We start from the raw sequence: 25,793 nt of genomic DNA on the forward strand, positions 1-25,793 counted from the left end.
CCAGACCCCTCTGCTCGTGCACTGTCTTGGCTCATTGGCTGCAGCGAGAGGTGGGAGGCTGGGTGGGTGCGTGGACCCCAGCCCACACTTCGGTGTCACCGTGGCACGAACAGGAAATCACCGCCGTAACGGGTATGCTCTGACCCGGCACTGCCCCAGCACTTTGTTATCTGTGCGCTTCCCCGCTTGCACACCATTCATTTTAAGGATCACCTGCGAAGCAGCATGGTCTGCCTTCACTCGAGGGGACCTCTTACTGGGGGAGGGGACGGGGCTGCTCACAGCAACGCAGTTTTGGGACAGTGTCATTAGCATAAATCTAAGGTAACATTATTAGCTGTAGCGCACTCCGCCTGGATCCTGATCTGTCACCTCCACCCATGAGTATAAACCTAAACGAAAGTCGTGACTGCTAAGGGGTTTGCTTTGCTAGTTGTGGGAGTGTTTCTCCTAGCTTAAAATGCCTGTGGGCACGAGCAACGTCCTTGCCTTAGTGCTTTACCATGCGGGGCGAAGCCTGGAGGGGCTGTGGTGTGGGGCAGATGCACCCAAGGATGGTGGTGGGCCAGAGAGGCACCTGCCCTGAGCAGCACCAGGCTCCCAGGTGGATGGCACACCTGGGCTTCCTTCTTGCCCACACCCCAGGGTGCTGGGACAGGGTGCTGGGCCCGCGCAGCCCCTGTGGAGCTGGGACATACCTGCAGCCCCCATCTGCAATCAGTGGCTGGAAAGCTGCCCTGGGGCCCTACTACAGACATGGCAAAAGTCAGTTTAGAAAAAAAGAAAGATGCAAAGTTATGGCCCTGAACCTCCACTTCACCTGCAGGTTTCCTCCTGACTTAAATTATTTTTTCTTCTCTTTTATTAACAACACTGTGGGTGTTTGGGGAGCACACTGTCTCTCATGCATTCAGTTTAATGGCAGATACCTGCTGGCAGCTGAGAGAAAGGTGTTTTAGTGTCCACAATTATGATCCATGAATCGCTTGTTTGCCAGGAAGACCCTAAATGTGTGCTTCACACACCAAAGCTGGGAGTGGGCTGTGCACACAGTGCAGAAATCGCTTTTTTGTGCAAAGAAATCCAGCTGCCACTTTTACACATAGGGGAGGATAGGCAGGAACCCAGATTGAAAAGCAATAATTTTTTCCTCTGGACTAGGACATTTGCAGCAACTTGAATGTTTCTGAGAGGTCAAGGGATTTCTGTAGCACTGAATGAGTGCAGCCCAGGAGGCCTGGCATTTGCGTTTGCATTTGCATTTTAATTTGCATGTACATTTGCATGGCAAGGCTGTATGTGATGGAAGGCAGCTCCACAACTGGAGTTTTTACCGTGGCTGTTACACTCTGAGCATCTCCCTCCCCACATAATTTCAATGCGGATGTCCCTGACACCATTCCCACTGGCTCTGGCCAGCCACTGAGGAAGGGGCAAAATACTGTTTTTGCCCCAGACCAGGCAGGAGATGTGGATGTAGGGAAGTCTTCTCTTCCCTGGCTCTCCCACTGCTGGGGGGCAATTAATAGCCCTCCTGGAGGCAGCATGGGCTGGGCAGCCTGGGCTAGTCAGGGCTAGTGCTGGCCTGGGCTCTCGTCCCCTCTGCCTGGGAGTGGGATGGAGGAAGAGGCAGAAGTTCTTGCGACTTTTATATCTCCATCACCAGCAGCACTGTGGTACACTGGAGAATGCGAGCTGTGAAATAGCTGCGGGCAGCGGTTATACATGGGGTTAAAACTCCCCCTCCAGCCTCCAGCTTGCTCACCCTGGGGTCTGATAGCCACTGGCCTGCTAGGCAGAGAGCCACAGTGTGTGTCAGCATGACCTGCAGAGATTTGGGTGCTTCCCTGTTGAGGTGGGGACATGGGAGAGGTGATGGAGGAGCCACCTGGTCCTGCAGTGAGAGAGGCTGTGATGATCAATGCCGTTTCCAGAGCAGCTGGGTGCTCAGGTGGCTCTCTGAGCTGGCAGCCCCAAAAGGGGACTCTCCTTCCACCAAAGATTAACAGAGATATGGTGAGACGGGATTTGAGGACACTTTCAGCACTCTGCTGACCACCAACCTGGTGTACCAAATTTGGTGAATCTGGATTGCTCTGCCGAAGCCTGTCCATGGGCCTGGGGGTGGCTGGGGGGAGCTCAGCAGCTTCACCAGCTAACCCGCTGTCTGCATCGCTGTGGGCCCCAGGGTGCAGGCTGGAGAGCCAGGGACTGATTTCAGTGCAGCCAGGTCGTTGTTTGGAAAACCCACCTACAAGATTACTGCTTGGCCCCAGAGCACACACGAAGGCATGGCAGGAGAAATGAACTCTGCCACATAAAGCCCTTGAAATGGGGAATTTTGGAGAGGGGGAAAGGTGCCTTTTCCGCAGGGCAACTTGTGCCCAGCTCAGGAGCTGTCTGTCCTTGGCTGTGTAGCAGAGGAACTGGAATGACAGCCTCGCACCCTTCGTGCTGCGCTCAGCCAGAGCCAGGCAGATACATAATATTCCTGTTCATCATGTCAGGCTGTATTCAACAGCTCCGTTGGCACCAGTGGAATAACTCCAGTTTTACACAGTGGGTCTTAAGCCACTGACTGTATGTTTAATGCTGCATTGCCTAAATCTCTTTCCATCTCCCCGGGAGCTAGCGTTTCTCTGCAGCAAGATCAGCACAGGGGGGACCTCTGCTACACAGAACAGAGATGGGCTTTCCCTGTAGTGGCAATAATAAGGAGGACAGTAGGAACTCTTCTCGCAGACGGGTCTGCAAGGGCGCCTGTTGGGATAGAGCTCGCATGGAAGGAGCAGAGCCATAATAAAGCACTGCAGGAAGCCATGCAAAGCAGCCACATTTTTCATGGTTTCTGTTCTCCAGATTGTAATCGAGATGTTCGTTCTTTTAAAATCATGTGCTTTGCAGCCCCTGTGTACCAATGAATTTAATATATGTATTGACTTCGGTGCAGTTACTCTTGATTTACACTGGCAGAAGTGAGAGGAGAAGCCAGCATCGTGTCCAGTCATATTAATCCACTTACACCATACAGGAGTGACCTTTTAACCTTGCCCTGAGGCACATGCCCCTAAGCCATTATTCACCTGTGCTCACAGCAAACTGCCAGATGCTAATGGCTGCATATAGGCCAGGTGGGATTTGTTGATATATGCATATATCACTTACAACAATGTTTTACATGTCTAAGAAGTACGCATTCACTGGGCTGTACCCAGCACCGGCCTCTGCAATGAGCTTTCTTGGCTGTGCATTACCCTCCGTGCACCTGAGCCCCCACACTCTGCCTGCCCTGCCAACACCTCTCGCACCAGCACCCAGTGGCCCCACACGCAGGGCAAGGGTCCCTCTCCAGCCCTCTCCCAATGTCAGTGGCTTCACTGCCTTGTCTGTGCGCATCTGGGGACATACCCTACGGCTCTTTCTCAGCTGTGAGGGAACTTTCTGGCTCATGAGAGCAATTTGTGGGGAGCAGCTGTGGAATGACTCCCAGGACTTCATCCGGCAAGTGCCTGGCTTTAGGTCCGCATTACAGCAAATCCTGAGATGTTACCTGTCCCTGCAGCACCTAGGTTCAAAGCACTTCTGGACCTGCACCCCAGAATTTTCCATGAGAGTGGTAGTGCAGTTTAAACTAAAATGATGGCAAGATCTGGGTGAACTCTGCAGAATATGCTGTGAAGTGTGCCAGGGGCTACATGGATGGGAAGCCAACAGAGATCCTGTGAAGTGCCTCCATCCACACGCTCTGTGTTCAGCTTTCATTAGTCCTCCCATGCTGAGCTAATGGAGATCATGTGAAAGGGACATTTCTGGAACACCTACATACTGTTGACATGCACCTATGCAATGTTAGACTGTTATTTTTCAGAGGAAAGCATATTTGCTATAAAACTTCTTGCCGGCGTGATAGTGGGCACAGAAATTGAAGTAGTTTCTCCTATGTGGGAAGCATTAAGCTTGATACTTATCTTCTTCTTTCCCCTTTCAGTCAATCCTTTCCTTGCTCTTTCTGTCTTGAACCTTGGGTTTTGGTTATTTTGTGCCGTTAGACAATTGCTGTGCTCCACACAGAGCACGGCTGCATGTAGCTGCAGCGAATCCTTCATTATGCAAGGAATCCTCAAGGGGGAAGACAGAAAGGTCTGTGAATAAGGTCCCCAGCCTTGCTCCTCTCCCCATGGCTGAGTCAAATTTGTATGCGTAGATACCATATGGTGTCCCCTACCACTGTCCACAGGAGAACAGCACCTCTTCTCATGGCAGTGGCTGGATGTAGGGCCCCATTTGGAGCAGAAGCACAGCAGGAGGTAGAGGTACCCTATGCTACATCAGTGCCTCTATATATAGGAAGGTGGGCTCTTCCTATCTACAAGCACTTGAAAAGCTGGTACGAGAAGTGCTATAGCAATGCACTGTAAGAGTGTGACTAGTGGGCAGGACACTAGGCTGGGAGCTGGATATTGTCAGAGACTTTCCCATTGATTGTGTGGGCAAGTCACCCTTCCCTGCTGTGCCTTTATTTGAGCATCTGTCCAAGGAGGGAAATAATTCTTGCCACCGTGTGCAAAGCCCTTCTAAAACAGCTAGGAAAAAAGGAATAACATGATAGAAAACCACGTATTATTACAATCAATATTTTCTGTTCCAAGCACCAGATAAACAGCAGCTCAGAAATTTCAAGCCCTGAGAGGGCAAGAAAAATGTTGTCTTTCCCCTTTCTAGTACCGTGGCTTGTTTAATCTTGTCTTGTTGCATGTTATGATGAGGAACAGTGCTCCTGACTTCTCAGCACACAGAATAAATGGCTTTTATGGCTATCAATAGCTTCGGCTCTCTTCAGCATTTAATTACCTGCAAAGGCCATTTATTGCCTCATATATTCCTCTACCATGAACATTATCCTTTAAACAATAAATAAAATATTAAGGTCACTCTTAAACAGGGAGCAGAGGAACTGCACAAGCCATCCAGCCACAACAAAGTCTAATATAAAAAGTTCGTCTGGTCTTTGGGGCATTTGAATTGACGGCAGAGCCTGCAGTAGAGGAGAGAAAGGGTGGGATGGCTGCAGGCATTTCTTCCTTGCCTCCATGCGTGAATGAGTCTGTGCATCCATCAGCAAGCCGGGTCCCTCCTCCCTCTCCAGACCGAACCCAGCCAGCCCCAGGGGAGGGCATGCCACCAAGGACCCCCACACCGAGGTCCTGCCTGCAGCCAGGGCACCATCACCAGGACTGGCTTCCTGAAACGAGATGTCTGGGGTGGCAACTCTGTGGCAGACCAGAGAGGCAACTCTAGCTGGAATTGCATGTCATCAGTCAGAAACCTGGGGAGGGACAGGAACAGTTTGGGATAGTACAAGAGGTAGGAAGTAAAAACCAAGAGGGTGAAAGAAAAGAGGCAATGCTCCTGTGAAGAGGTTTCATGAGGGTGGTAGCAGAGGCTTTAGCATGAAAAGCTTTAAACCTAGACCAGAAGAAACTAATGAAATGTACACTAAGGGGCAAATCCTGGCAGGAAGAAAAATAAGAGATGGATGGGAGAGATGAAATTCACCTGTGATATAATTTGCCTGAACTCTATAGAATTGGCTAAATTGACCCTTCTGACCTTTAAGCTGTGTGATTACTGTTTGCTGACCCCCAAATGAAGAAAGAGTCCCTTTCTGTTCCTTTAAATTTATGAAATTGTATCTCCTTGTGGATGCTAAGCAATGAAGCTATAAGCAGACATTCCTCCAGCACTCAGCCCGAGGGAAATCCTCCTTCCCACCTTCTGCTGGGCTGTTTTACCTCCAGTCTTGAGGGGGTGCATGAAAATCCATCCCTTTTGGAAAGCTACCCCTCGGGGGGGTAGGCACTCTGCTTCCAGCGGTGGATGAGGAGAAGCCCAAAGGCCCTTCTGTCCTTCAGCCCAAGATGTGCTCAGAGCCACGGCACAGCCACTGGCAGTTCTGGAGATTGCCTGGGCTGCAGCCATGGAGGTTAGAAGAGAGAGCTAAGCTATGAAATGGAGTTTAAAGGGAAAAGAGATGCTTTATTTTTCCATATCAAAGGGTATGCATGAGGAAAGTGGATGAAATGATGGGCGTAAATGCATGAAGCATGATTGATGAGATCAAATCCACTACAGAAAAAAATACCCCTGGGTATAAGCATTTAATTCAAGCTTTACATGCACAGTCACGCGAGGAAGCATGGACACTCTTTTAGAGCCCCGTTCAGGTAAATCATGTGATTGTAACTCTTGGTTTCAGTTTTAGCTTTAACTTTGTTTTATCTGGTTAAGACTTTTCCATAGACTTACATGATTCTTTTAGGACATGTCTGAAGTTAGGAGTACGGGCTTTGATTTTAAATAGCTTAAATTAAAGTTGAAACAGGAATTTCCATTCCTAAATTTTTAAAATATTGACGCAAATACCTGTGATCCAATATACCCATATTTCAAGCAGTCAGATCAGCAGGCCACAGGCCAGAACTGATGATGAAAGACCTACCGCCCATCTGAGAGCCGCATGCATTAGCCAGATTTTTCATAGATGCAAGAGGGGGAAAAGATGATCCTCAGGATCCTTACCTTGTGCCGGTTCGAGCCACATAACATCACTTGGGAGCCACATGCGATGTGTCAGTGTAGGCACTGATAGCCCATGAAAGCCATGGGCAATTAGATGGTGTAGCTCCTTGCTGCCGGGTTGCTGTTGCAGCCAGGGTAATAGAAAGACTGGCTATGGCAGTGGAGGGGTATATGAGAGTTAGCAAAGCCAGCACTTACTAAGTAAAAGACAAAGCAAGAAATGTTTTGGAAGAGAGATGAACACTTGCTTGTGTTTTGTGAATCCAGAGGAGAGGGCCCTTGCTTCTGGGACTGCCTGGTACGTGGCACCTACGGCAGGGCCTAGGCTTGTACCTCCATGGGAGGAAGCAGAGTCAGCTGAAAGGGGGGAAAAGGGAGTCTTGTGTTTAAGCTATTTCCATTTGACAGGCTTCAAAGCAGATTCAAAATTTTTTTCAGGGGATGTTACTGATTTTTGCTTGGATGTTCTTCAGTTTTTCATCTCAGTTTTTCTCCTCCTCCACGTTGCTCTCTTTTTTTAGCCTTTTAGATTAAAAGATTAAAAGGCTCTTCCTCCTTTATTGGTCTTTATCTACCTTCTGTTTCTCTCTATCCTTTTCCAGTTCACTACAAAATAAGTGGAAGCCCCCACACAATGGCATTTCCAGTTCCATGGAAATAAAACATCCATTTTTTTCTTGAAAAGTCTTGGCCCCTGTTTAATCAACAGTGCTCCCCAGCTCCTTAGGATTTATTTGTTTGCAGTAATTATACAGAGTACATCAAAGTGCCTTTTGGAAAGTAGTAACACACAGCATCTGCCTGAAGAACATTCATCTGTTGGCAAAATGAGTGCAGAGGAGGAGATTAAAGCAATTAAGAGAGTAATGCAAGCAAACTGTTGGTGATGATGTGCGGTTTGGTGTTTGTGCTGAGACGGTGCCGGCCGCAGGCAGCAATGAAAAAGGTAAGGGTGCAAGGCGAGGAGTTGCACCACCAGCAGCCGGGCAAGAGAAATAGGTCCCTACCTCTCACTGAAAATGAGCTGCAAATGGAGGTTTGGGGAATCAGGTACTTTATGGTGGGTTTCTTCATGGAACAGGTAAGTTTACAGAAGTGATTTAAACAAAAAGGCGGCAGTGGCTTGCTAGACTTCAGCAAAGAAGTGAAAGTTAAGGAAAATGCGGTGAGGCTGAGGATGAGTCCTGGGATGGGGTCCCAGGGCAAGCCTAGCTTCCCGGCAGCATGGCACAGTGCAGCACACCGGTGTGAATGGAAACTGGCTCTGTGGGATCATGATGAGAGGAAGGGATAAAAAGACCCGAGGAAGGGGAATTGGTGAGTTTCCTATCTGCTGGGACTGAGATCAGCCAGGGTTGTCAGAAGCAGCCACGGAGAAGGCAGGAAAAGAAAGGATTTGTGAAGGGGAACTAAGGCTTTAGGGCCCAGCTATGTTGTATTTATATGGCAGAAGAAACCCCAGGAGAAATATCAGAAAGTCGAGCTGAGCTTCAGCACTGGGCAGGGAGAAATGAGGCAAAGACTTTATAAAAGATCTTATACCTACATATAAACACATGTACAGGCTCATGCTTTATATGTGCTCTACCTAATTTCTGGATGAGATTATTAGTTATTAATGGGCAAACGCAGCTTATTTTGCAGTTACTGCACTTTGCTCTAGACATCTCACTTCTTGTGTCTCAAATTATTTGCTTTTCAAAAAAAAAAAAATTGCTGTTAAATATTTTAAGCCAGTACTAAGCAGTATAATTCAGGGAGATTCATCATGATGGTAGCAGAACAGAAATGCACTAAGTACTGCAGCTGCAGAGAATCCCAGCGTATAACACCTTGAAATTTTCAAATAACAGTCATTGTCATCTAGTGTATTCTATATACAGCTTTTTGTAACTTTTATCAATGTTGATTTATAAGCATATGGAGTACCTTATAAACTACCTGGATAGAAAAGCTCCTCTAGGTACTGCTGAAAGCTGGAGACAGAAAAGATCGATCACAGCCTCTCCTGTCTGCCTCTGCCAGTGCAGAACTATTGCTGTGCTAAGACACAAAACTATACAACCCTGATAAATCTCCTTTTCATAATGTACACTTTGGTGTAACATAAAGGCAAGGCAAAAGGGAAGGGAATGGAGGAGCAGGTCTGAAATCAGGAGGAAGAGACCAAAGGAAGACTTTTTCTAAAGGCTGGATCCCTATGTCATTGAAATCCCTTTGCCTTCACTTGTGGGTACGCAGAGCTTAAACAATTTGCCTGCGCTGTAAGATAGGAGTAAAACCTCTCCATTGCAACACAAGACATTTACTCAATCATCCCCAAGCACTTAAAAAAAAAAAAAATCCTCGATGGGTTATTTATACACACGAGCACCTTTTATTATTAAATCTAATATATTTGTCAGCAGCTACCTTGTGAATTTACTCTACCTTTTTACTCACTTTGGACAATAAAACCATGTTGATCTGTTCCCAGCTGGTTTCATTCCCTGGTTCTACTGCATTAAACACAATGTGGCTGTTGTCTGGGCTGCAAATACTCAAGGGAAATCGTTTAAATAATGAAAAAAAATTGCCTATGCTGAAGTCCTTGTAATCAGCACAACATTGGATTTTGGAAAATTCTCTAAAAAATTTAGATTCCTGATGTTAACTGACTGGCAGCTTCTCCTTAGGGGATTCGGCATTTCAGTTACCGCAAAATATTTTTTAGCAGCTAGGACACAGCGAGATGATACATGGTGCAGTAAAGCCTCAGACTAAACCCTGGAGAATTCACTGCAGGTTTTATCTCCACGGTGTGGCCATGGTTTCAGTGTTCATAATATCTACATTCACAAGTGGATGAGGCTTATTTACATTTTCCTGTTCTGAGTGACTGGTACCCCCTCTTTCTCTCCCCCGTGGATGCAATTGTGTGTTCCTGTAACCCATGCAAAAGTTGTCCCGTAGACTGAAAAACGCAGGTGTGACAGCCCTGAACCGCTGTCGGCGGATGCCCTGGGCTGCCCGCTCACTCGCTGCCTCTCTGCAGCAGCCTCAGGGATGCTGTGGCTCCTTGGGGACACGTTTCCGTGCCACTCCACCTTGGCGAGCAGTGAGCAGCTCGGCTCCGCTGCCACGAACCAGATGTCACTCCCTGTAACGCTTTCCTTGTCCAGCCAAACTGTGGCAGCCACGGGCTGGTGTGGAAAAGGTCCAGTCCTTGCCCAGCGGTGCAGGGTGCAGATGCATGCACCAGAGAGTGGTGTTGATACGGTGTAGAAATGCCTGCTAAGGGGTGACATCATATTTTCATTGTGCTGCATGTCTGGACGGGTGATGGAGCTAAAAGGAATGGGCTGGTGCTGTAATCCAAGAGTAAATCACAGCAGGCAGAGCTGGAAAGTCTTAATCCATCATGGAAAGCTCTTATCTTTAGATAGATGCATGCAGACTCAAGCTACAAGGAAGATAAGGTTCACAGTCTGTTTCTGACTGGACAGAAATGTGTGAGGCTGTTTGGCAGACACAGAAAAAGTTATTTTTTAATCTTTTAAGAGCTGATGTTAAAACAGAAGGTAGTAGTTCAGAACCAAGGCATTTCTTTCACACTCTTAAGTACTGTTTAGATCTCTCTGCTCTCTCCCTCTCTGGCTTACACTAGATTGAACTGATGGTTAAACTCACCTGAAGTATTTCCTTCTGCATTTCTGTGTTTGCTTTTTGTGTTTCCCACTTGTATTTTTCCTTCCATGAAGGCTGAGATGCAGGGTTTCTAACCTCCACAGCTGCTTAAAACTGTCCCCTCCCACTCCCCCCCCACTGCCTCCCAGACAGGGCAAATGCCATCCTTGTGCTGGGAACTGGAGCCAAGCTCAGGAACTATAAAATACAGGCGAAGATAAAACTGTACAAGGAGTCTCTCGATAGGATTTTGACACTGTGGCTGGCTCTTCTCAAAATGACTGGGAGATGAGAAAAGGCTGGCCCTGGCTGGGGGAGAGGAGAGGTCTGAGGAAGCTATGATATCATGCCGCTTAAAATATGGAGTTCACATCTGGTCAAACCATTATAGAAAATATATGGTAGCACTTAAAAAGATACAGGGAAGGGTCAGAGGACAAAGTCCGTTACTAAACGATATGAGGAATAGGAGACGACACAAAAGAGGAAAAGTGGGGGCAGAGAAAAGAAAGAAAGAAAGAAAGAAAGAAAGAGAGAAAGAAAGAAATCTATATTGACTGTGAGGAAAAGAAGTTAACGGGGAATTTAATTAGAGCAAATACAAATGATCAAGCATTGCAGGTGGTGGAGTAAAAGGTTATGAAATGACACGAAAGTATTGACCTAGAAGGAACGGCAGTTGTCCTGGGAAGCTACCAGTAGTAAAAGAGGACCTCACTGGTTTGGGGATCACTGTCAGAGGTGGGGGTGCAGGTTTCCATCAGCACCCTGTGCAACCTTCACCTGGATGCAGCCACTCCATGGCTGTGCAGGACATGGCCTGTTAACTGGGAACGGGGACCCTGCTCCCAGTTCACTGCCCTGACCCCGGGCTCTGCTGTCCAGGCGGCAATGTGGGGACGAACCCAGAGAAAGGCATGGGGTTATCAAGAAAGGGAAAGCTGGATCAATGAAAGTGTGCAATGGATGGAAGGGTAACAGCCAGGGGAAGAAATGGGAGGAGGGAAAATAGGAAAGGGAGATAGGAAAATAGCTGGCAAAATGGGAAAAGGGTGATGCTGCTGGTGTGGGAAAGCAGTGTTAGAGCAAGGCTGAGATGGTGGGAATGATGGAAGAAGCAGTAGGAAGAGATGATGGGGAAGAACAGAAGGAGGAGCAGGTGGGGGGTATAAGGGAAAGGAGCCTGAGGCAGGTAAGGGGAGAGAGGGATTTAACACGAGAAGTGATGTGGGAGCAGCAGCAGGTGAGGAAAGCAGCACAAGACTTGTTGGGCCTGGGAGGAGGGGAGAGAAGGCAGACTAGAGAGTGTCTCTGGAGTGCAGAAAGAGCTTTTACCTATACGAGAGATTTTAGCAGATTAAGTTTGTCTGTTTTTTTTTTTAAGATCAAGGAGAAAAAGTGAGAGATTAGATCTGCTCAGGAAAATGTCAGCTAAGGGTCATCTTTCCTGGGTATACACTCTTCTTCATTTCCTGTTTGTCTTGAAATTGATTTTCATTTGCTTTCCTAATGCACAATGGGAGGCATAATTTTTTTTGTCTTTCTGGAGTGTCTCTATTCGCAGATGCTACCAAAGGTCCACCGTATGTGTTCTGCATTCACACATACAGTATACATCCATGTGGTGTGCTGTAGTGGCATACAGATACTGCTGAGGCAAAGGACTTAACATGTTACAGAGGTGAGAGACAAAACAAGTATTTTTCTTCAATCCTAATGGAGAACTGGAGTCCAGAGATGATGGATAACCTGACCAAGGTCCCTCCAGAGGTCTGCAGCAGAGCTGGGATGTGAAATGCAGGTTCGCATGCTGTTTTAATTCTCAGCTGACCCATCTTCAGGAATTTGGCTAGGAACTGTACAGGCTGCTACTTTAAAAACACACAGCTAAAGAAATTTGCATTTTTAAATTGGGAAAGCAGTTGGGTTTTTTCTCTCCTCCTTTGCAGCATTTTAAGGTGTGCTGGATGTAACAGCCTTGGGCTTTTCAATCCAGTTGCCTGTAGACCATTCATGGAAAGGAAAACTATGCCAGAATGGCTAGAGCATCTCAGAGTGGTAAACAATTGTAATGGAGACTGCTGTGCTCAAAGCAAAGGCTCAAAGCAGCTTTCTCATAATTCCTGCTTTAAAATATTGTGTACTAATTTCTCACTAGTGTGTGCCCTTCTGCTGACTACCTAGAAAATAAAATACAGAAGTGTGACAGAATACAGAAGGGCTAAGCTACAGATTTATGAAACTGTTGCATTTTAAACCTCAATAGAGAGTTATGTTTTCTTCTATTGTCTTAGAAACCATGTTTTTCCCTAATTGGCCGAAGTGGGATTAGTAGCTGTGAAAGCTGTACACTTTACAAGGCCTTCTGGGAGCTTACAAAATGCAGATTTTTTCATACACATCATTGGTGGAGCCCCAACTCATGCAGCTTCTCTGTGGTACAAACTAACAAGGAGCTGGAGAAACACGAACACAAAGAGCTTCCACAGTCTTTTGTAGTTTTTGGACAGTGGAGCCCATCCCTCCCGCTGCCTCCTGTGCCACTGTAAGGGGCCATGGACTCCTCACATGAGCCCTTGCCACGGTCTTCCCCCACCCTCTATGGCTGCTTCTGGGAGTGAAGACATCAGTCACAGGATCAGAGGACAATTCAGGTAGGAAGGGACCCCAGGAGGTCTCTGGTCCAGCCCCTTGCCCAAAGCAGAGTGAGTCAGCTATGGGGTCAGACCAGATTGCTCAGAGCTTTGTCCAGTTGGGTCTGGAAAACCTCCAGTGCCAGAGCCTGCACAGTCTCTCCGGGCAACCTCTGGCGCTGCCACACTGTCCTTATGGGGAAAGGGTTTCTCCTTACATCCAGTCTGAAGTTTTCATTTCAATGTTTTCCTGTTGTCTCTTGTTCTCGTGCGATACACCACTGTGAATAGCCTGGCCCCATCTTCTTGGTGACCTCCCCATGGGTTCTGTAGGGCTGCTGTTAGGTTCCTACCTTCAAGGTCCCTCTCCCCCAGGCTGAACGAGTCCTGTTCCCCCAGCCTCTCCTCACAGGGCAAGTGCTCCAGGCCCCAGGCATCTTGATGGCCCTCCGCTGAACTCACCCATTTGTCCATGTCTGTCTGGTATCGTGGAGACCAAACCTGGATGCCAGGTTAGACCCCTGCGGTACCCCACTTTTTACTGGCCTCCATAAAACCCATTAACTGCCACCCACTAAGCCTGATCATCCAACCAGTCTCTCACTCATCCCAACTGTAATGTTCTAACTTAGATGCAAGAATATTGTGGAAGATGGTGTTGAAAGCCTTGCTAAAGTCAAGGCAAATGACTTCCACTGCTCTCCTTTTGCCCACAAATCCAGTTGCTTTATGATAGAAGGCAATCAGGTTGGTCAGGTGTGACTGATCCTTGGTGAACCCATACAGACTGTCCCCGGTCACCTTCACCCCCTTCTCTGCTGCTGGGAGGGGCGTCATGAAATGCAGATGTCTTCTCCTGCCCTGAAGTGTCACGGGGGACTGTGTCACCCCTCAGGGGCATAATGGATTTCTCTGTGCACTGAAAGTCCCCCAGGGCCTGCCTGCCTCTTCCCTCCCACATATGGGTCTCTCGTGGGGGTGGGCAGACTGTTGCATGGGCTCACGGAGACATGGTTGCTCAAGGTGCATCAGCTCGTGCCGTTTTACAAAGCAGCCCGCACTCAGCAGGGAGCACAGAAGCTGACCAGCACCTTTTAAAACTGTATGATTTAAAACCTGTAACCACATACTTGAATGCACAGTCTCCTTTTTCCTAATCTAACTGTGATCTGCATTTCATCATGAGCTTCTTTTGGTCAGGAGGTGATTCCGATGAGTTGCTCTTGTAATCTACTGACTGCTCATGTCAACTTGAAGATCAGGAGCTCTGAAAAGGCTTGCTTAGAAACCTGGCTGCTTGAGATGATCCCTGCTCCCCCCTGCCCAATGAAGACATGAATATGACTTTTCGAATTCCCAGAGCACCTTCCACTGGGGCATGTTTCAAACAGTAATGAATGGAGGCTCCTGCTCGATCCGTGGCGATAGGCGTCATTACTCTCATTTTGGAGCCCAAAGCAGAGACGTGGAATAAATTGATCTAGATCAAGAAAAAAGTCTCAGGCAGGGTCAGGAACAGAATTGACAGTGTCTGGCTCCTTGTCATAGTCTCGTATGCAACTCACAGGTGTCCTTCCACTGAGAGATTTCACCCGCACATGTCTTATTTCACACAGACTACTGAGAGAGTCTGACATGAGTCAAAAAATCCCTGGTGTCTGCTCACAAATTTTGGAGTCATTTATATCCATAGTAATAAAAGCTGTATGCCATTTATTTAGCAGGGCTCTTTTAATGTGCTGTTTGTTGTTTTGATAGTCTGTGTCTTCTTCCTATTGTAATCATATTAAAAGAGCATTCTTTTCCTGGAATAAAGAGGTAATGATTCACAAGAGGCATAATTATTCCATGCAGTGCAGGCAGGATGCTGCAGAAAAAACTGTCTTCTTTATGCGTATGAGGCTTTTATTGCAAGTGTTCTACACAGTAATTAAATTCCTTTGAATGAGGAGGCTTGATTGGATTTTCTTTGGTTTATTGGGAGGAGTCTGAAAAGCAAGGTATTTAGCTCAATTGCTATACAATTTTGGCATCTGTTGGGGGTTAGGGAGAAAGGTTCAGAGCGTCTGATTCCCATTTCTCTTATGCTAGTGTTACGTTAGCTGAACTCTGTTGAATTCAGTTGAATTACACCCTATCTGTATTTGTGTGAGAATCAAGCTCAGAAATCCCTGACAGAAGGCAGCAGGATACCTGAATGCATGCTGTAAGAATCCAAATTATCTAAGGGAAAAAAGCCTTGCTAAAGGAAAGTTACTTGCAGTTGCAAAGACAAGTGCCCAAAAGCAAGGAAACTTCACATTTACAGCTGTCCTTCAGATCTGATGTTTGCCTTATGGTGAGTCCAGGCTTGGCCCGGAATGGGACAAAGTTTTAAAAGACAGCAGCAAGAAAATGAAAAGTTAGGCAATCATGTAACAAAAATCTGTGCTGTGGCTTGACACACGAGCCAGGATGCTGGCATAGCACAACTCTTGAATATTTGAGTTGTCAAACTAAATCATGTTTGTTTAATATCAACTACTGTACACAGCTGCCAAGGTTTTTTGTTTTTTTTTTCAAAGGAAAAGAGTGAAAATGTAAATTAAAAGGAAAACTCTATTATAGACAGCCTCAACATCCATTAGTGATGGAGTTTGGGTCTTGTAGCATAAATTACAGCATGAATTCTTCCTGTTACTCAATAAGGCTACACAACACATCAGGAGAGTGTTGCTCAGGCAGGGAAGGAGATGTGCAGTACCGTGGGGGTAATTTCACCCTGCTCAGATGTCTCTGGAGGGGGAGGGTACACGTGATGAGGAAAGTGGCGTTTTCAACAGCTCAAGGAAATGCCATGGGGCAATGGGAGGCACTTTCCTAATCTAGGGGCTCCCTGCCCGCCAGATACTAACACCTTGTTTCACCCAGTGAGTGGGAATCTCTGAAGTGCAGGTTGCCAGTATTTGTAGGGATTATGTGAAGGTTTGGATCTCAGAGAGTTTTGCAGGGGCTCTGCTTGTATCCCAGTGATGGTGGTGGTGGTGGTGGAGGAGAGGGACCTGGGGCTGGGAGAGGGGAGGGCTGGTTTTGCAGGGCGAACAGCAGTGGGAATGAGGAGGAGGAAGAGCTTTGACTGTTTTGTGAAGACAAAAAAGTCAAGTAGGAAGGAGCTTGGCTATCGAGGCCTGTTGGGAGGAAACTGGCACTGGCCAGAACAGGACAATGACACAGACATGGAGGTCTCAGTCCAGACAGCGAAGCCAGATGTGGAGGTCTCAGTCCAGACAGCGAAGCGAGACACCCCTGAACCTAGGTCTGAGGGGAACTAGCAAAAAAAAGCTGGTGTACTGCAAAACCTGGGGCTAGACCTGCCTCATGCCTGTGTGTTAGACCCCCAAGCAAAGGGGAATATAAGTCTCTAAAATAGGTCTGTCTTAAAGTGCAAAATTTGGTTTATAGGGAGGAGTCTGAAAAGCAAGGTATTTAGCTCCTACACAGTGCGCAAAGTGCAACATAAAGGAAAGGAACCGGAGCAATGGTTTGCAGTTGTCCGTGATGGTGGCACATGTGACTGAACCTGAGCCGGGTCTGAGTGACCCACTCACACATCTCTGTCCGTGATAAACCTTGGGAGTGCTCATCAGCCATCAAGCCTCTTCTCCTTGTGGGATACCGGGCCAGATGGATATTTTCCTGCAGCAGAGGATATTTTCTGATTAATTTTGGTAATTGCAGCTAGAACGCTTTGGTTTATTACCTTCATTCCCTCCTACTGGCTGCCAGGTATTATCAAGCCAACAAACTACCTGTCCTGTTGTCCTCCTCTGCCTTCTTCCTTTCAACTTTCATGATTTTAAACAAAAGACAGAGCAAACAATAGCTGCATAATCCTCCTGTCTTAGTGGTATTTGGGGAGCACCATGAGCCAAATAGGACCTGTCAGTCAGCGGCCCAGGACTTTATGGAGAATATTGCTGTAAGCTGACTCAGATGAGTCACATCAAGCCATAGTTTCCCAGTTGTGACTCTACTGACTTCTGAGAGGTTGTACTTCCCTTCATTATTTATTAATTCTCAGCAAGGATCCCTCCTGGAGCCAGTTGTCTGTACAGTAAGTTGGAAATGGAGTTAAGCTTTTTGCCAAAAGAAGGGAATTTGGGCAAAAATATATGGGTTTTTTTCAAGGTGAATTAAAATTGGTTCTGTTTTACTGATGTTTCTTTTATGTCTTGGCTTCCTGAGCAGAAACAGTCATACCTGAGGACTACCTGGCTGACCCTGCAAACATGAAGCGGTACAGCGTGGATCCTGCCGATTCTGCCTTCGGCTGCATGGGGTCCATGTACGCCATGCGGCAGAGTCCTGCAGATGGACGTCCTGCTGGAGGCTCCTCTTCCTCCTGTAGCCATCGTCCTGCCCAGATGTCTTCAGGGGGGTCCTCGTCTGCTGGCCTGCGGCATCAGACCTCCAGCCCAACAAGGAATGGGACCTATCTTGAAGCAAACAGAAGTGGTAATATAACATCTTCCATTTAGCAATGTGTGTTCTATGCTGGTGCCATGCTGGAGTCTTAACTCACTCCCAAATTCCCAGGAAAATTAGTGAGGTGCATCTGGGTTGACATCCATCTAGACCACTTACGCAAAGTAGAAATAATATCCTATGTAAACACAAAATCAATCTGTTCATCATTAAGTAAAAAGGTGAATGTTTTCTAATGCTGTTATTAATTATGTAAGCATACGTATTATGTATAATTGTGTGGCAATCACAACTGTTATTATCGACTTACAGATATAAATATTAATATATAAGGCATTCCTCCCAAAGACTGATACTGCCTACTGGCAGGTACCTGTTAGTTGTGTGACACCAGCTATGTACAAGATATGATGCAGAGCTAACCCAAACATTAGTGCCTACCTCAAAGCATTTTAGCAAAAGGTTTTACTTCCTAGCTGCGTGGCCCATCCTGCCCCTTTAATCATGAACCAAGCCAGATTTTGCTTGAAAAAGACTATCCAGCAAAACATATATTTTTAGAAATCATCCAGCTCACTGCTCAAGGCTCTTTTATCTTTCAGGAAGCAAAGTCACAAGAATTTTATCTGCAAATTCAAGGGATGCCATGGGAACCACTGCATTCAATAACCCTTCTTCTTCCCTCTCTTTGTATTTTTGTCCAGTTACCCTGCTAGGATTTACGTTTGCTGGATCAGTCGCTCTGCCCATTAGCTTTATTCCCTATTAGCCATGATTTTTTTTTCTCTAGAAATGACCTGGGTTCATCAAACAGGTTAGCTAATTCCCTGAACTTCCGTTAACTTTGTCTTTGTTTGCATTTTCCAAGTTCTCCATTAACAGGTCTTTATCAGTAGTGATTCCAACAGTGTCTTCACCCCTTACTAATTATTCAAGCTTCATTTATGCATTTTTCATCTTGAAGATAGATCTAACAAAGGAGTTGAGTGCCTTGGCCATTTTTAAGTCATTAATTTCTTTCCCTTCCTCATTTATTAATGGAATCTACTGTCACTCTAGTATTATTTTTTTTTAATCTTGATATATTTGCAGAAGCCTTGCTGATTCCCCTAGCCCCTTTGTCTACCATTAGCTCATTACACTGTCTTTCTGCCCTTGCATTTCCCCTGGAAACTGCAAGTGATTCTGCATATTCTTTCTTGGTAGCCACTCCAGAGCCTTTTACCAGTAGCCGCAGATCTTTGCATAATTCCTTCACATCCCTCACCTCCCCAACACCTGTATTATTTCTTGTTCCTGAACTTTCACTATTTAATATTTCAGAACATTATTCTTCTTCCAAACATATGTATTACCAGTATTTATCCTTGTATTTCTTTGTTTATCTAAGTTTGCCTTCTTATATGTTCAATATCTACCCAAAACCATCACTCACTTTGCTATTATTTTCACACACTTGTTTTCCTGGTTTACTCCTGCGTTACTCTATTATACAGACCACAGATGATAAGCGGTCAGTTCTCGTAATTATTTTTTCTTTACTTATAGAATCAACTTTACTCAAAGCAAAGTGGGTAGTATAGAAATGTACTACCGCAAACAACTTGTAAAAGGTTATCACTAAGAACCGGGTGCCTCAGTTACAAAGAAAAGGAAATGAAAAGCCTTTTCTTTCAGATCTTGTTCAGTGCCTCTCGGGTCGGCATAATCAGGTGCTGGCAAGACAAGAGGCTTACTGTGCACAGGATTCATTTTCCCCTCTCCCACTGCTTCCCCAGAGCCTCCTAGCAGAACTGGGACCCTTTTCGTCAAGCTTTTTAGTTGGCAGCTGTGAGGAGCCAAGATTTAACAATGTTGTTACTTGCTTGCTTTGAAAACCTTTATCATTCTGCTTGGGATCAGTCGTTATCTCTTTGTAGTACATAGGAAGGGTCAGAGCAGTTCAGAGCAAAGGTCTGTCTAGCTGCGCATCCTGTCTCCTGCATGAGGCAGCAGCACACCCCCAGAAAAGACATAAGTGCAGAGATGGTGGTGCTTCCCCACTATCCTCTCCACCTTCAGAAATTTGTGGCTCAGGGACCTCCTGAACCAGAGGTGGTGGATTCATATTTAGTAACCCTTCATAGATTTTTCTTCCCTGAATCACTCAGTGGCTTATTGAATACTTTGTATATTTTCAGCATCCACAAAATTCTTGTGCTTAAGAATGTGTTGTGTGGAGAAAAGCCTTAGTATCAGGGATTTGAAACTATGTTCAAGGGACCGAAGCTTAAAATCAGAGCTCCTTAAGCTTGCTCAGCTGCATTACTTTCCCTTCTTGTTTCTGACTCCGAATGTCACGGTTTCCCAGTCTCAGCTAATGTCGTGTGAAAGTTCAGCATGGTCCTGAGCAGAAAGCTAAGCTTCAGGAAACAGCTCCATCTCTCTTACCATGACTTCCCACAAAATCTGCAGTCTTTACAAAATGAAAGCCTAAAAGGTGGCACATCGTTTTTCTAGAACTGAACCAAAAGAAAAGTCATAGAGTGGCCATGCAGTAGGCTTTGCAAGTTCCTGTATTTCTCTATCTTAAAACATATTAAAGCACTTTGAGGAGCAAAGAGGAAGAGATTGCTTTTGAACCAGGCACCCATGATATGTGGGTGTCTCTGAAGCAGTTACAAGTGACTTTAAGCTGCTGTGGGGTAATAGGACTCATCCCAAAACCGCTTAGTATTTTTTATGTGACAAGCATTTGACACTTGCACAGACTAGCTCCTCTGGGACCTCTGGGTCATTTGGCTAGCTCAACAGTAAGGGTGCTCTAAAACTAACTGACAGTTATGCACTGAACATCATGAAAATGGTTATGAATTCATTGATTTTGCTTATTTATAATTATTAACAATTTATTAGTCCCAGTATCATCCATTGTAGATTAGGGTCTGTCATAGAGGTACACGCAAAGCCGTACAGAGACAGGTTTGCTGTCAAGGTCTCTAACAGGGCAATAGCAATCCCCTGTGCTCCACCAATGTATGGCAGCACAAACAGCTTGTGCATGTTTGTGCCACCACCATCCATCACATTTCCTCTGATCCCCTCAGCTGCTTTCTGGACACTCCAGCAGAGAGTCTCCCACACTCCATGGCAGGAGTTGGCAGAGTCTGAGGCAGAGGAGAGCCATTTGCTCTCAGACATGACCAGGCAGCTTTCAGTGGCTGTGATGAGCAACACAGTGACATCCATGAAGGCAAGGTGCCCACAGATGCATTACGATATCACTTCTAGCATTAAAGAAGCTGTGCTGTTTCCAGTCACAGCCTAATTTCATCTCCTACTCCATTTGCAATAGCATCAGCTCTGTGACACTGGAATTCCCACCGTAGAGTCCTACAGAGCATTGCCTGCTCCTCCTTAAAATTAGAGACTGTATTTCTTCACAGCTGTCATACTTTCACCTACCACGCTGCTTCCACTTTTACTGGCAATCCCAGACTTTTAAAATCCACACCTTTCTGCAATTGCCTTAGTGCAGCCACAGAAGAGTTTGATTATTGTCTCTGCAAGATCTCTCTTGCAAAGGTCTTTGGAATCCGTGCTTTCACTACGATCCTTCTGCGTGTGTCTTCCCTCTTTCTAGGGATAATTTATACGCTGCTGACTCATAAATGAGCAAAGATGAGTAAGTGGTGCATGCCAGTCTCTGTTCTTAGCCTCCTCAGTTTGCATACTTAGAAGGCAGGGATGGGCAGGACTCATTAAAAAGAGGAAGAATTTCTCTCTGAAACCTCAAACCAATCCTCTTTATTTATGGATAGTTTTGAAAAATAGCTTGCTTTATTTATCATGGTGGGCAAATATCATGGAAAAAACCATAACCATAAAACATATCTCAGTGCATAGCAGAACATGTCTTTCAAGCGGAATGGATGAGATTAAACCTCAAAGCTCTCATTAATGCGATTGGAAGCTTGATGCCTAATTCTCCATGATTATGCTAAAAAATTCCAAAACAAAACAAAACAAAAAATCTCATTTCAAAAAGCCAGTTGGGGCTGCTAACAGATAAACATGCACTTTCCTGTCATCATTTGCCAAATTGAAGCTCTTAAATCAGTGAAGGAATAGTCAAGGACATCATAAACCTTTCCAAGCCTGCTTACATAACAAACAAAGCCTTTATTCCAAGTATGAAGAATTGCGTGTTCAACCACAACATAATAACCTTAACCTTGCCCTGTAGCTTGTTATTTTTATGTAGATTTTATTATCCAATATTAGCGCTAATTATTATCACCTGAGGGCCTTTGTTAAAGAGGCAATCCTGCTTGCTAATACATTTATTTCCTGAAAATATTTGGGGGCACAGGGTTTGAAGTTTCCCTTTTTCCAAAATAATGCTGCAAGCATTGCTGCAAGCAACCCCTTGTGGGGGCCAGATCCAGCACCTCCCCAAGGCAGTGGAAAAGAGCTGCTGATGGCATTGCGGGGTTCAGCGCTGGGTACCACCACGCAAACACAGCCTGCCTGTTAATTTTTGAGGACATTTACAGTTTCGATGCTTTCAGTGAGCTGCCTTTTTTTTTTTTTTCCCTTCAAAAGAGAGACAAAGCAAGAAAAGCCCAAATAAATATTTAATGCCAGCCCATGGCCACATCTCATGCAGCTGGAGGCTGGGCTGCTCTTGCAGGGGGCAGAGGAGCACCCGCGATGTTGCATCCCGATGCGGTGTGTGCCGTGCCGGGAGCGGGAGCAGCCGCTGCACTGGTGGGACGAGGACTCTGCTCTGCCGTGCCACGGGGCTGAGGCCACCAGCCAGGTGGTACACGGTATCTCCTGCAGGCTCCTGCCAGTGTAAATCGACGTGCTAAGCCCAATCTTCTTTGCAGAGCTCTCTGCTGACTGTGGCTCGTCAACCCCCCCGTGCCCATAAATATCCTGTAATTGTGTTCTCCCACATGCCTGCTCTTCTGTTGCCTTTCCTCTTCTCCTGCTTGGTGTGCCCTAGACTTTTAGAAAAGTGTCTTCTTCAAAGCATTCCTCCTGTCCTTGCTTATAGTGGGAGGTGCTTGTTTTTAAAAATAATTCCCATTTCTCTGCGCCTTTCAGGGTCTGCTACTTCTGCTTAGTTTCAGTAGATCTGCTGCTCCTTATTATCTGCTCCAGTGCAGTCAGAGAGAACCTTTTAAAATTTCATTCCCACCCTCTTCCCTTGAGGCAAAGAAATCATTTAGGCCTGCAGCAATATTAAAGTTCATCTGTCACTCCCTTTCCACTCTTATCTATCAATGACCGTACTCCCTCTGGGCTCTGTATGTTTGCCAAGAACATATTTAGGGAGTCTGCTATTTATCTTTCCCTCTTTCGCAGGTTTAACTCCATTTTAGCATTGGATTTCTTTGTCATGCCTCTGCAGCGTTTGGCTGTTGGCTTTCTCTCTCTCCATCCTCCTTCTCAGGAAGGTCCTGACGCCAGAGGTGGGGAGCAGAGAAGAGCCTGCGTGGGGTGAGAGCTCAGACCAAGTCAGGCCATATCCTTCTGTCAGCTTCGCAGAGCTTTGGCCACTGACCTGGTGTCTCCAGCCATTTCTGTGCAGGCAATGGTCTCGACTGGGATGCCCCAAGACCTTCCTCTGCAGATGAATCTCTTCACTCTCCTTCCCCAACACCGCTTCAGGCAGGAGGGGGAAGTGCTTCCCTCTGATTACCTAAATTTCCATATCCCATTCCATTAATTTGACAAATTTTTGCCACCTGTCAAAAACAGGAAATTGGATTTGACCTAGATTACGATCTCTAAAAATAATTATTGGTCGCGAGCACTCCCATCTCTTTGTAATCTGAGTATTCATTATCATCTTGATTAATTCTGATGACAGGATGGCATAGGATACCCGGGAGACATGAGACTTCTTCATTTATCTAATTCTTAGGTTAAGTGTGAATACCTTCAGATAAGAAAAAATGTATAGTACTTGCCCTGCTGCCATCAAACACTTTTGTGCTTAATATAATCTTTCAGCAAAGTGATGCTATTGAAACAAACCCCATGCCTTTGTGTAGACATGAAATGATTTATTTTCTTTTGTAAATGGAGAGACTACACTTAAATGTGTGAACTACAATGTTAAAAAGCCAGAGTAAATTAAACAACAAAATACATTTTAAAGGTATATGGAAAAACAGATTGTTTTCAGACTCACCAGCTACAAGCTGTGTTCCAGATATTTGTCTGCAAGCTGGTGGTATCCCAGTTTTACCAACATTTAAAGGTAGCCCCTTACACACAAGTAAAATAACACATCTTAATTGATGAAGCAGCAGCAAAGAATCCACAACTTGACTCTAGGTAGGTAAATAAAGAGGAAACAATCTTTGAAGAATTAGTATCTACAAATAATTCTTGTTTTTATATTATTATATTATACCTCAGGTAGGGATTTGAAAGGGTTATCTTCACCTGCTAGGGCCCGGAAGAGTTCTAGCCATGTGTCTCTTTAGAAAGGTCATTTATATATTTGTCTTTAAAAAATCAGATTTATGCTATTGATCGCTAAATTGCGAAGGAATGAATAGAATTCCCCTGTCATTTCAACCTTTTGTTGTCATCCCCCTTCCTTTCATTACAAATATTTCCAATACCTGTGAAGGCTCCCGACTGCTCTTGGGGCTCTCTGTTCCCCTTTGCCCTTTCCTGGCATTTCTGGAAGCAGCGGGTTGCAGGCAGGAGTCACTGGGCCGGGGGCTGCTCTCTCTGTGCCCGTTGTGAATTCCAGGCTAAGCCCCCTGGGCTTTCCTTACATTCATACAAACTTAAGGGAAAAAATGTGATCCTCAGTAGTGGCACATCTCCCTGGACCACATTATGACAGTAGCATAGAAACTTCTGCAATCCTTTGGGCATGGCCAAACCTTTCTCTCCCCCCTCTATTTTCTGGCTGGTTTGCAAAAGCCTGGTTTTCTCCCTGACCTTTGGTTTGAGGTGCCAAGGTGCCCAATATCTCCACACATCAACTGGCATCCAGATCATTGGCAGATCAGGTAGGTGAGAAATACTCGCCCCTCTGCCTCCAAGACAAGTCTCAGTTCTCCCACTTGTCCCTGACAAAGTTACTTGATGTTACTGATGATCCAGGGGTTGGCCAAGATTACCCTGCTCGTTTTGCACTCTTTGTCTTCATCGTTTCACGCCAAAGGCTCCAGATGGTGTCTGTACCGTTGTCTATTGCATTTATTCTGTGCGCGGAGCCCAGGGTTGCCTGAGCCCATACGAACACCAATCCTTGCTGTCTAATTAAGAGGACCTGCGGCTATTCCTTGTCCTTTATATCCAGAACAGTGACTTAGCAAATGAGAGTGTAATTATCATGATATTTACATCACATCCCATTATGAAGCCCATCGACCAGATTTGCACATTCATAGCACTGCTGCTTTCTGGAGTTCATCCTTTGTAACTGCAAAATATCCCTCATTACATTATACTGTAAGATGAGCACGGTGGCAAGAAAAAAATGACCAATATGGACATAAAGCCGTTATTGGGCATATATGGGCAGAGCCTGAGCTAATATAAATCAGCACAGCTCTATTGAAGTCAATGGAATGACAATCTACATAAGTCACAAACCCAGCCCACTACATTTGCTCACACGTATTAGGATCGTGTTTTGAGTCACGCATGGGGATTCTCATACATTTCATCTGTCTCTGTAGGCTCAGTATTTCCCTGGAGAGCTCAGCCCTTCTCTCCTCAGCAGGTCTGATTGCCCTCTTGGCTACTTGGGGCTTCTCCAGGTTCCAGTTTAGGATCTGTGGTCTCCCTCTACTAGCACTCTTCTGTTCCCTTTTTTGTCTTCTGTAGTGTCTGCTTGCTTGCCATTTGCACCTCTCATTAAAAACTGGGCCTTAACAGAAAGAGATGAGCAGGTCTGGGCAAGTAACATTTTAGACATCTGTGTGCTGCCACCTGCTAATGCAAAGTTTGCTTGGTGTGGATATAAACAAATTTAAACAGCTTTTGTGTAACCTAGCATAATGTAGTTCTTGTAATAGTGAAACAGCATTAGTGGGGGTACAAATTATATTCACGTGTAGGCTGAGATTTATAATTCTGCAGAGACTAAGAATAAAAACATAAATGCACTTTCATTCCAATGTGCCTTTATTCACTTGATTTAAAGCTACAGCAAGCCGAAGTGACCTTAAATCATCCAGGGCTTATACCATTAAAAAGTCACATGTGCAATGTTCATCTTTGCGTGTTTTAGTAGCTTTCCAAATAGGCATTCAGTGGGGACCATCAGCTTTGTGAGAGCCTAAGATTAGGAGGATATGGACTAGAAACCTTCCTTTAAGCTCTAAGATAAGTCTGAATATTTGAATGCAAAGAAAAAAACCCTATTTGCTAAATCCTAATTTTATCCTCTAGCCTTCACATTCAATGGCAAACTCCTTTGTTTACTGCTGA

At 45.6% G+C, this 25,793-nt stretch overlaps 1 protein-coding gene across 1 annotated transcript in view; it reads left to right on the forward strand.

The window, feature by feature from the left end:
* SCML4 (Scm polycomb group protein like 4) overlaps window positions 1-25,793 on the forward strand; it is a 46,807-nt gene that overhangs the window by 15,272 nt on the left and 5,742 nt on the right. The window contains exon 5 of the mRNA XM_030007397.1: window positions 17,106-17,372. Coding sequence (XP_029863257.1) covers window positions 17,106-17,372 — 267 coding nt within the window. The remainder of the gene's footprint in view (window positions 1-17,105; window positions 17,373-25,793) is intronic.

Source organism: Aquila chrysaetos, chromosome 2, assembly GCF_900496995.4.
Source record: "Aquila chrysaetos chrysaetos chromosome 2, bAquChr1.4, whole genome shotgun sequence".
NCBI lineage: Eukaryota > Metazoa > Chordata > Aves > Accipitriformes > Accipitridae > Aquila > Aquila chrysaetos.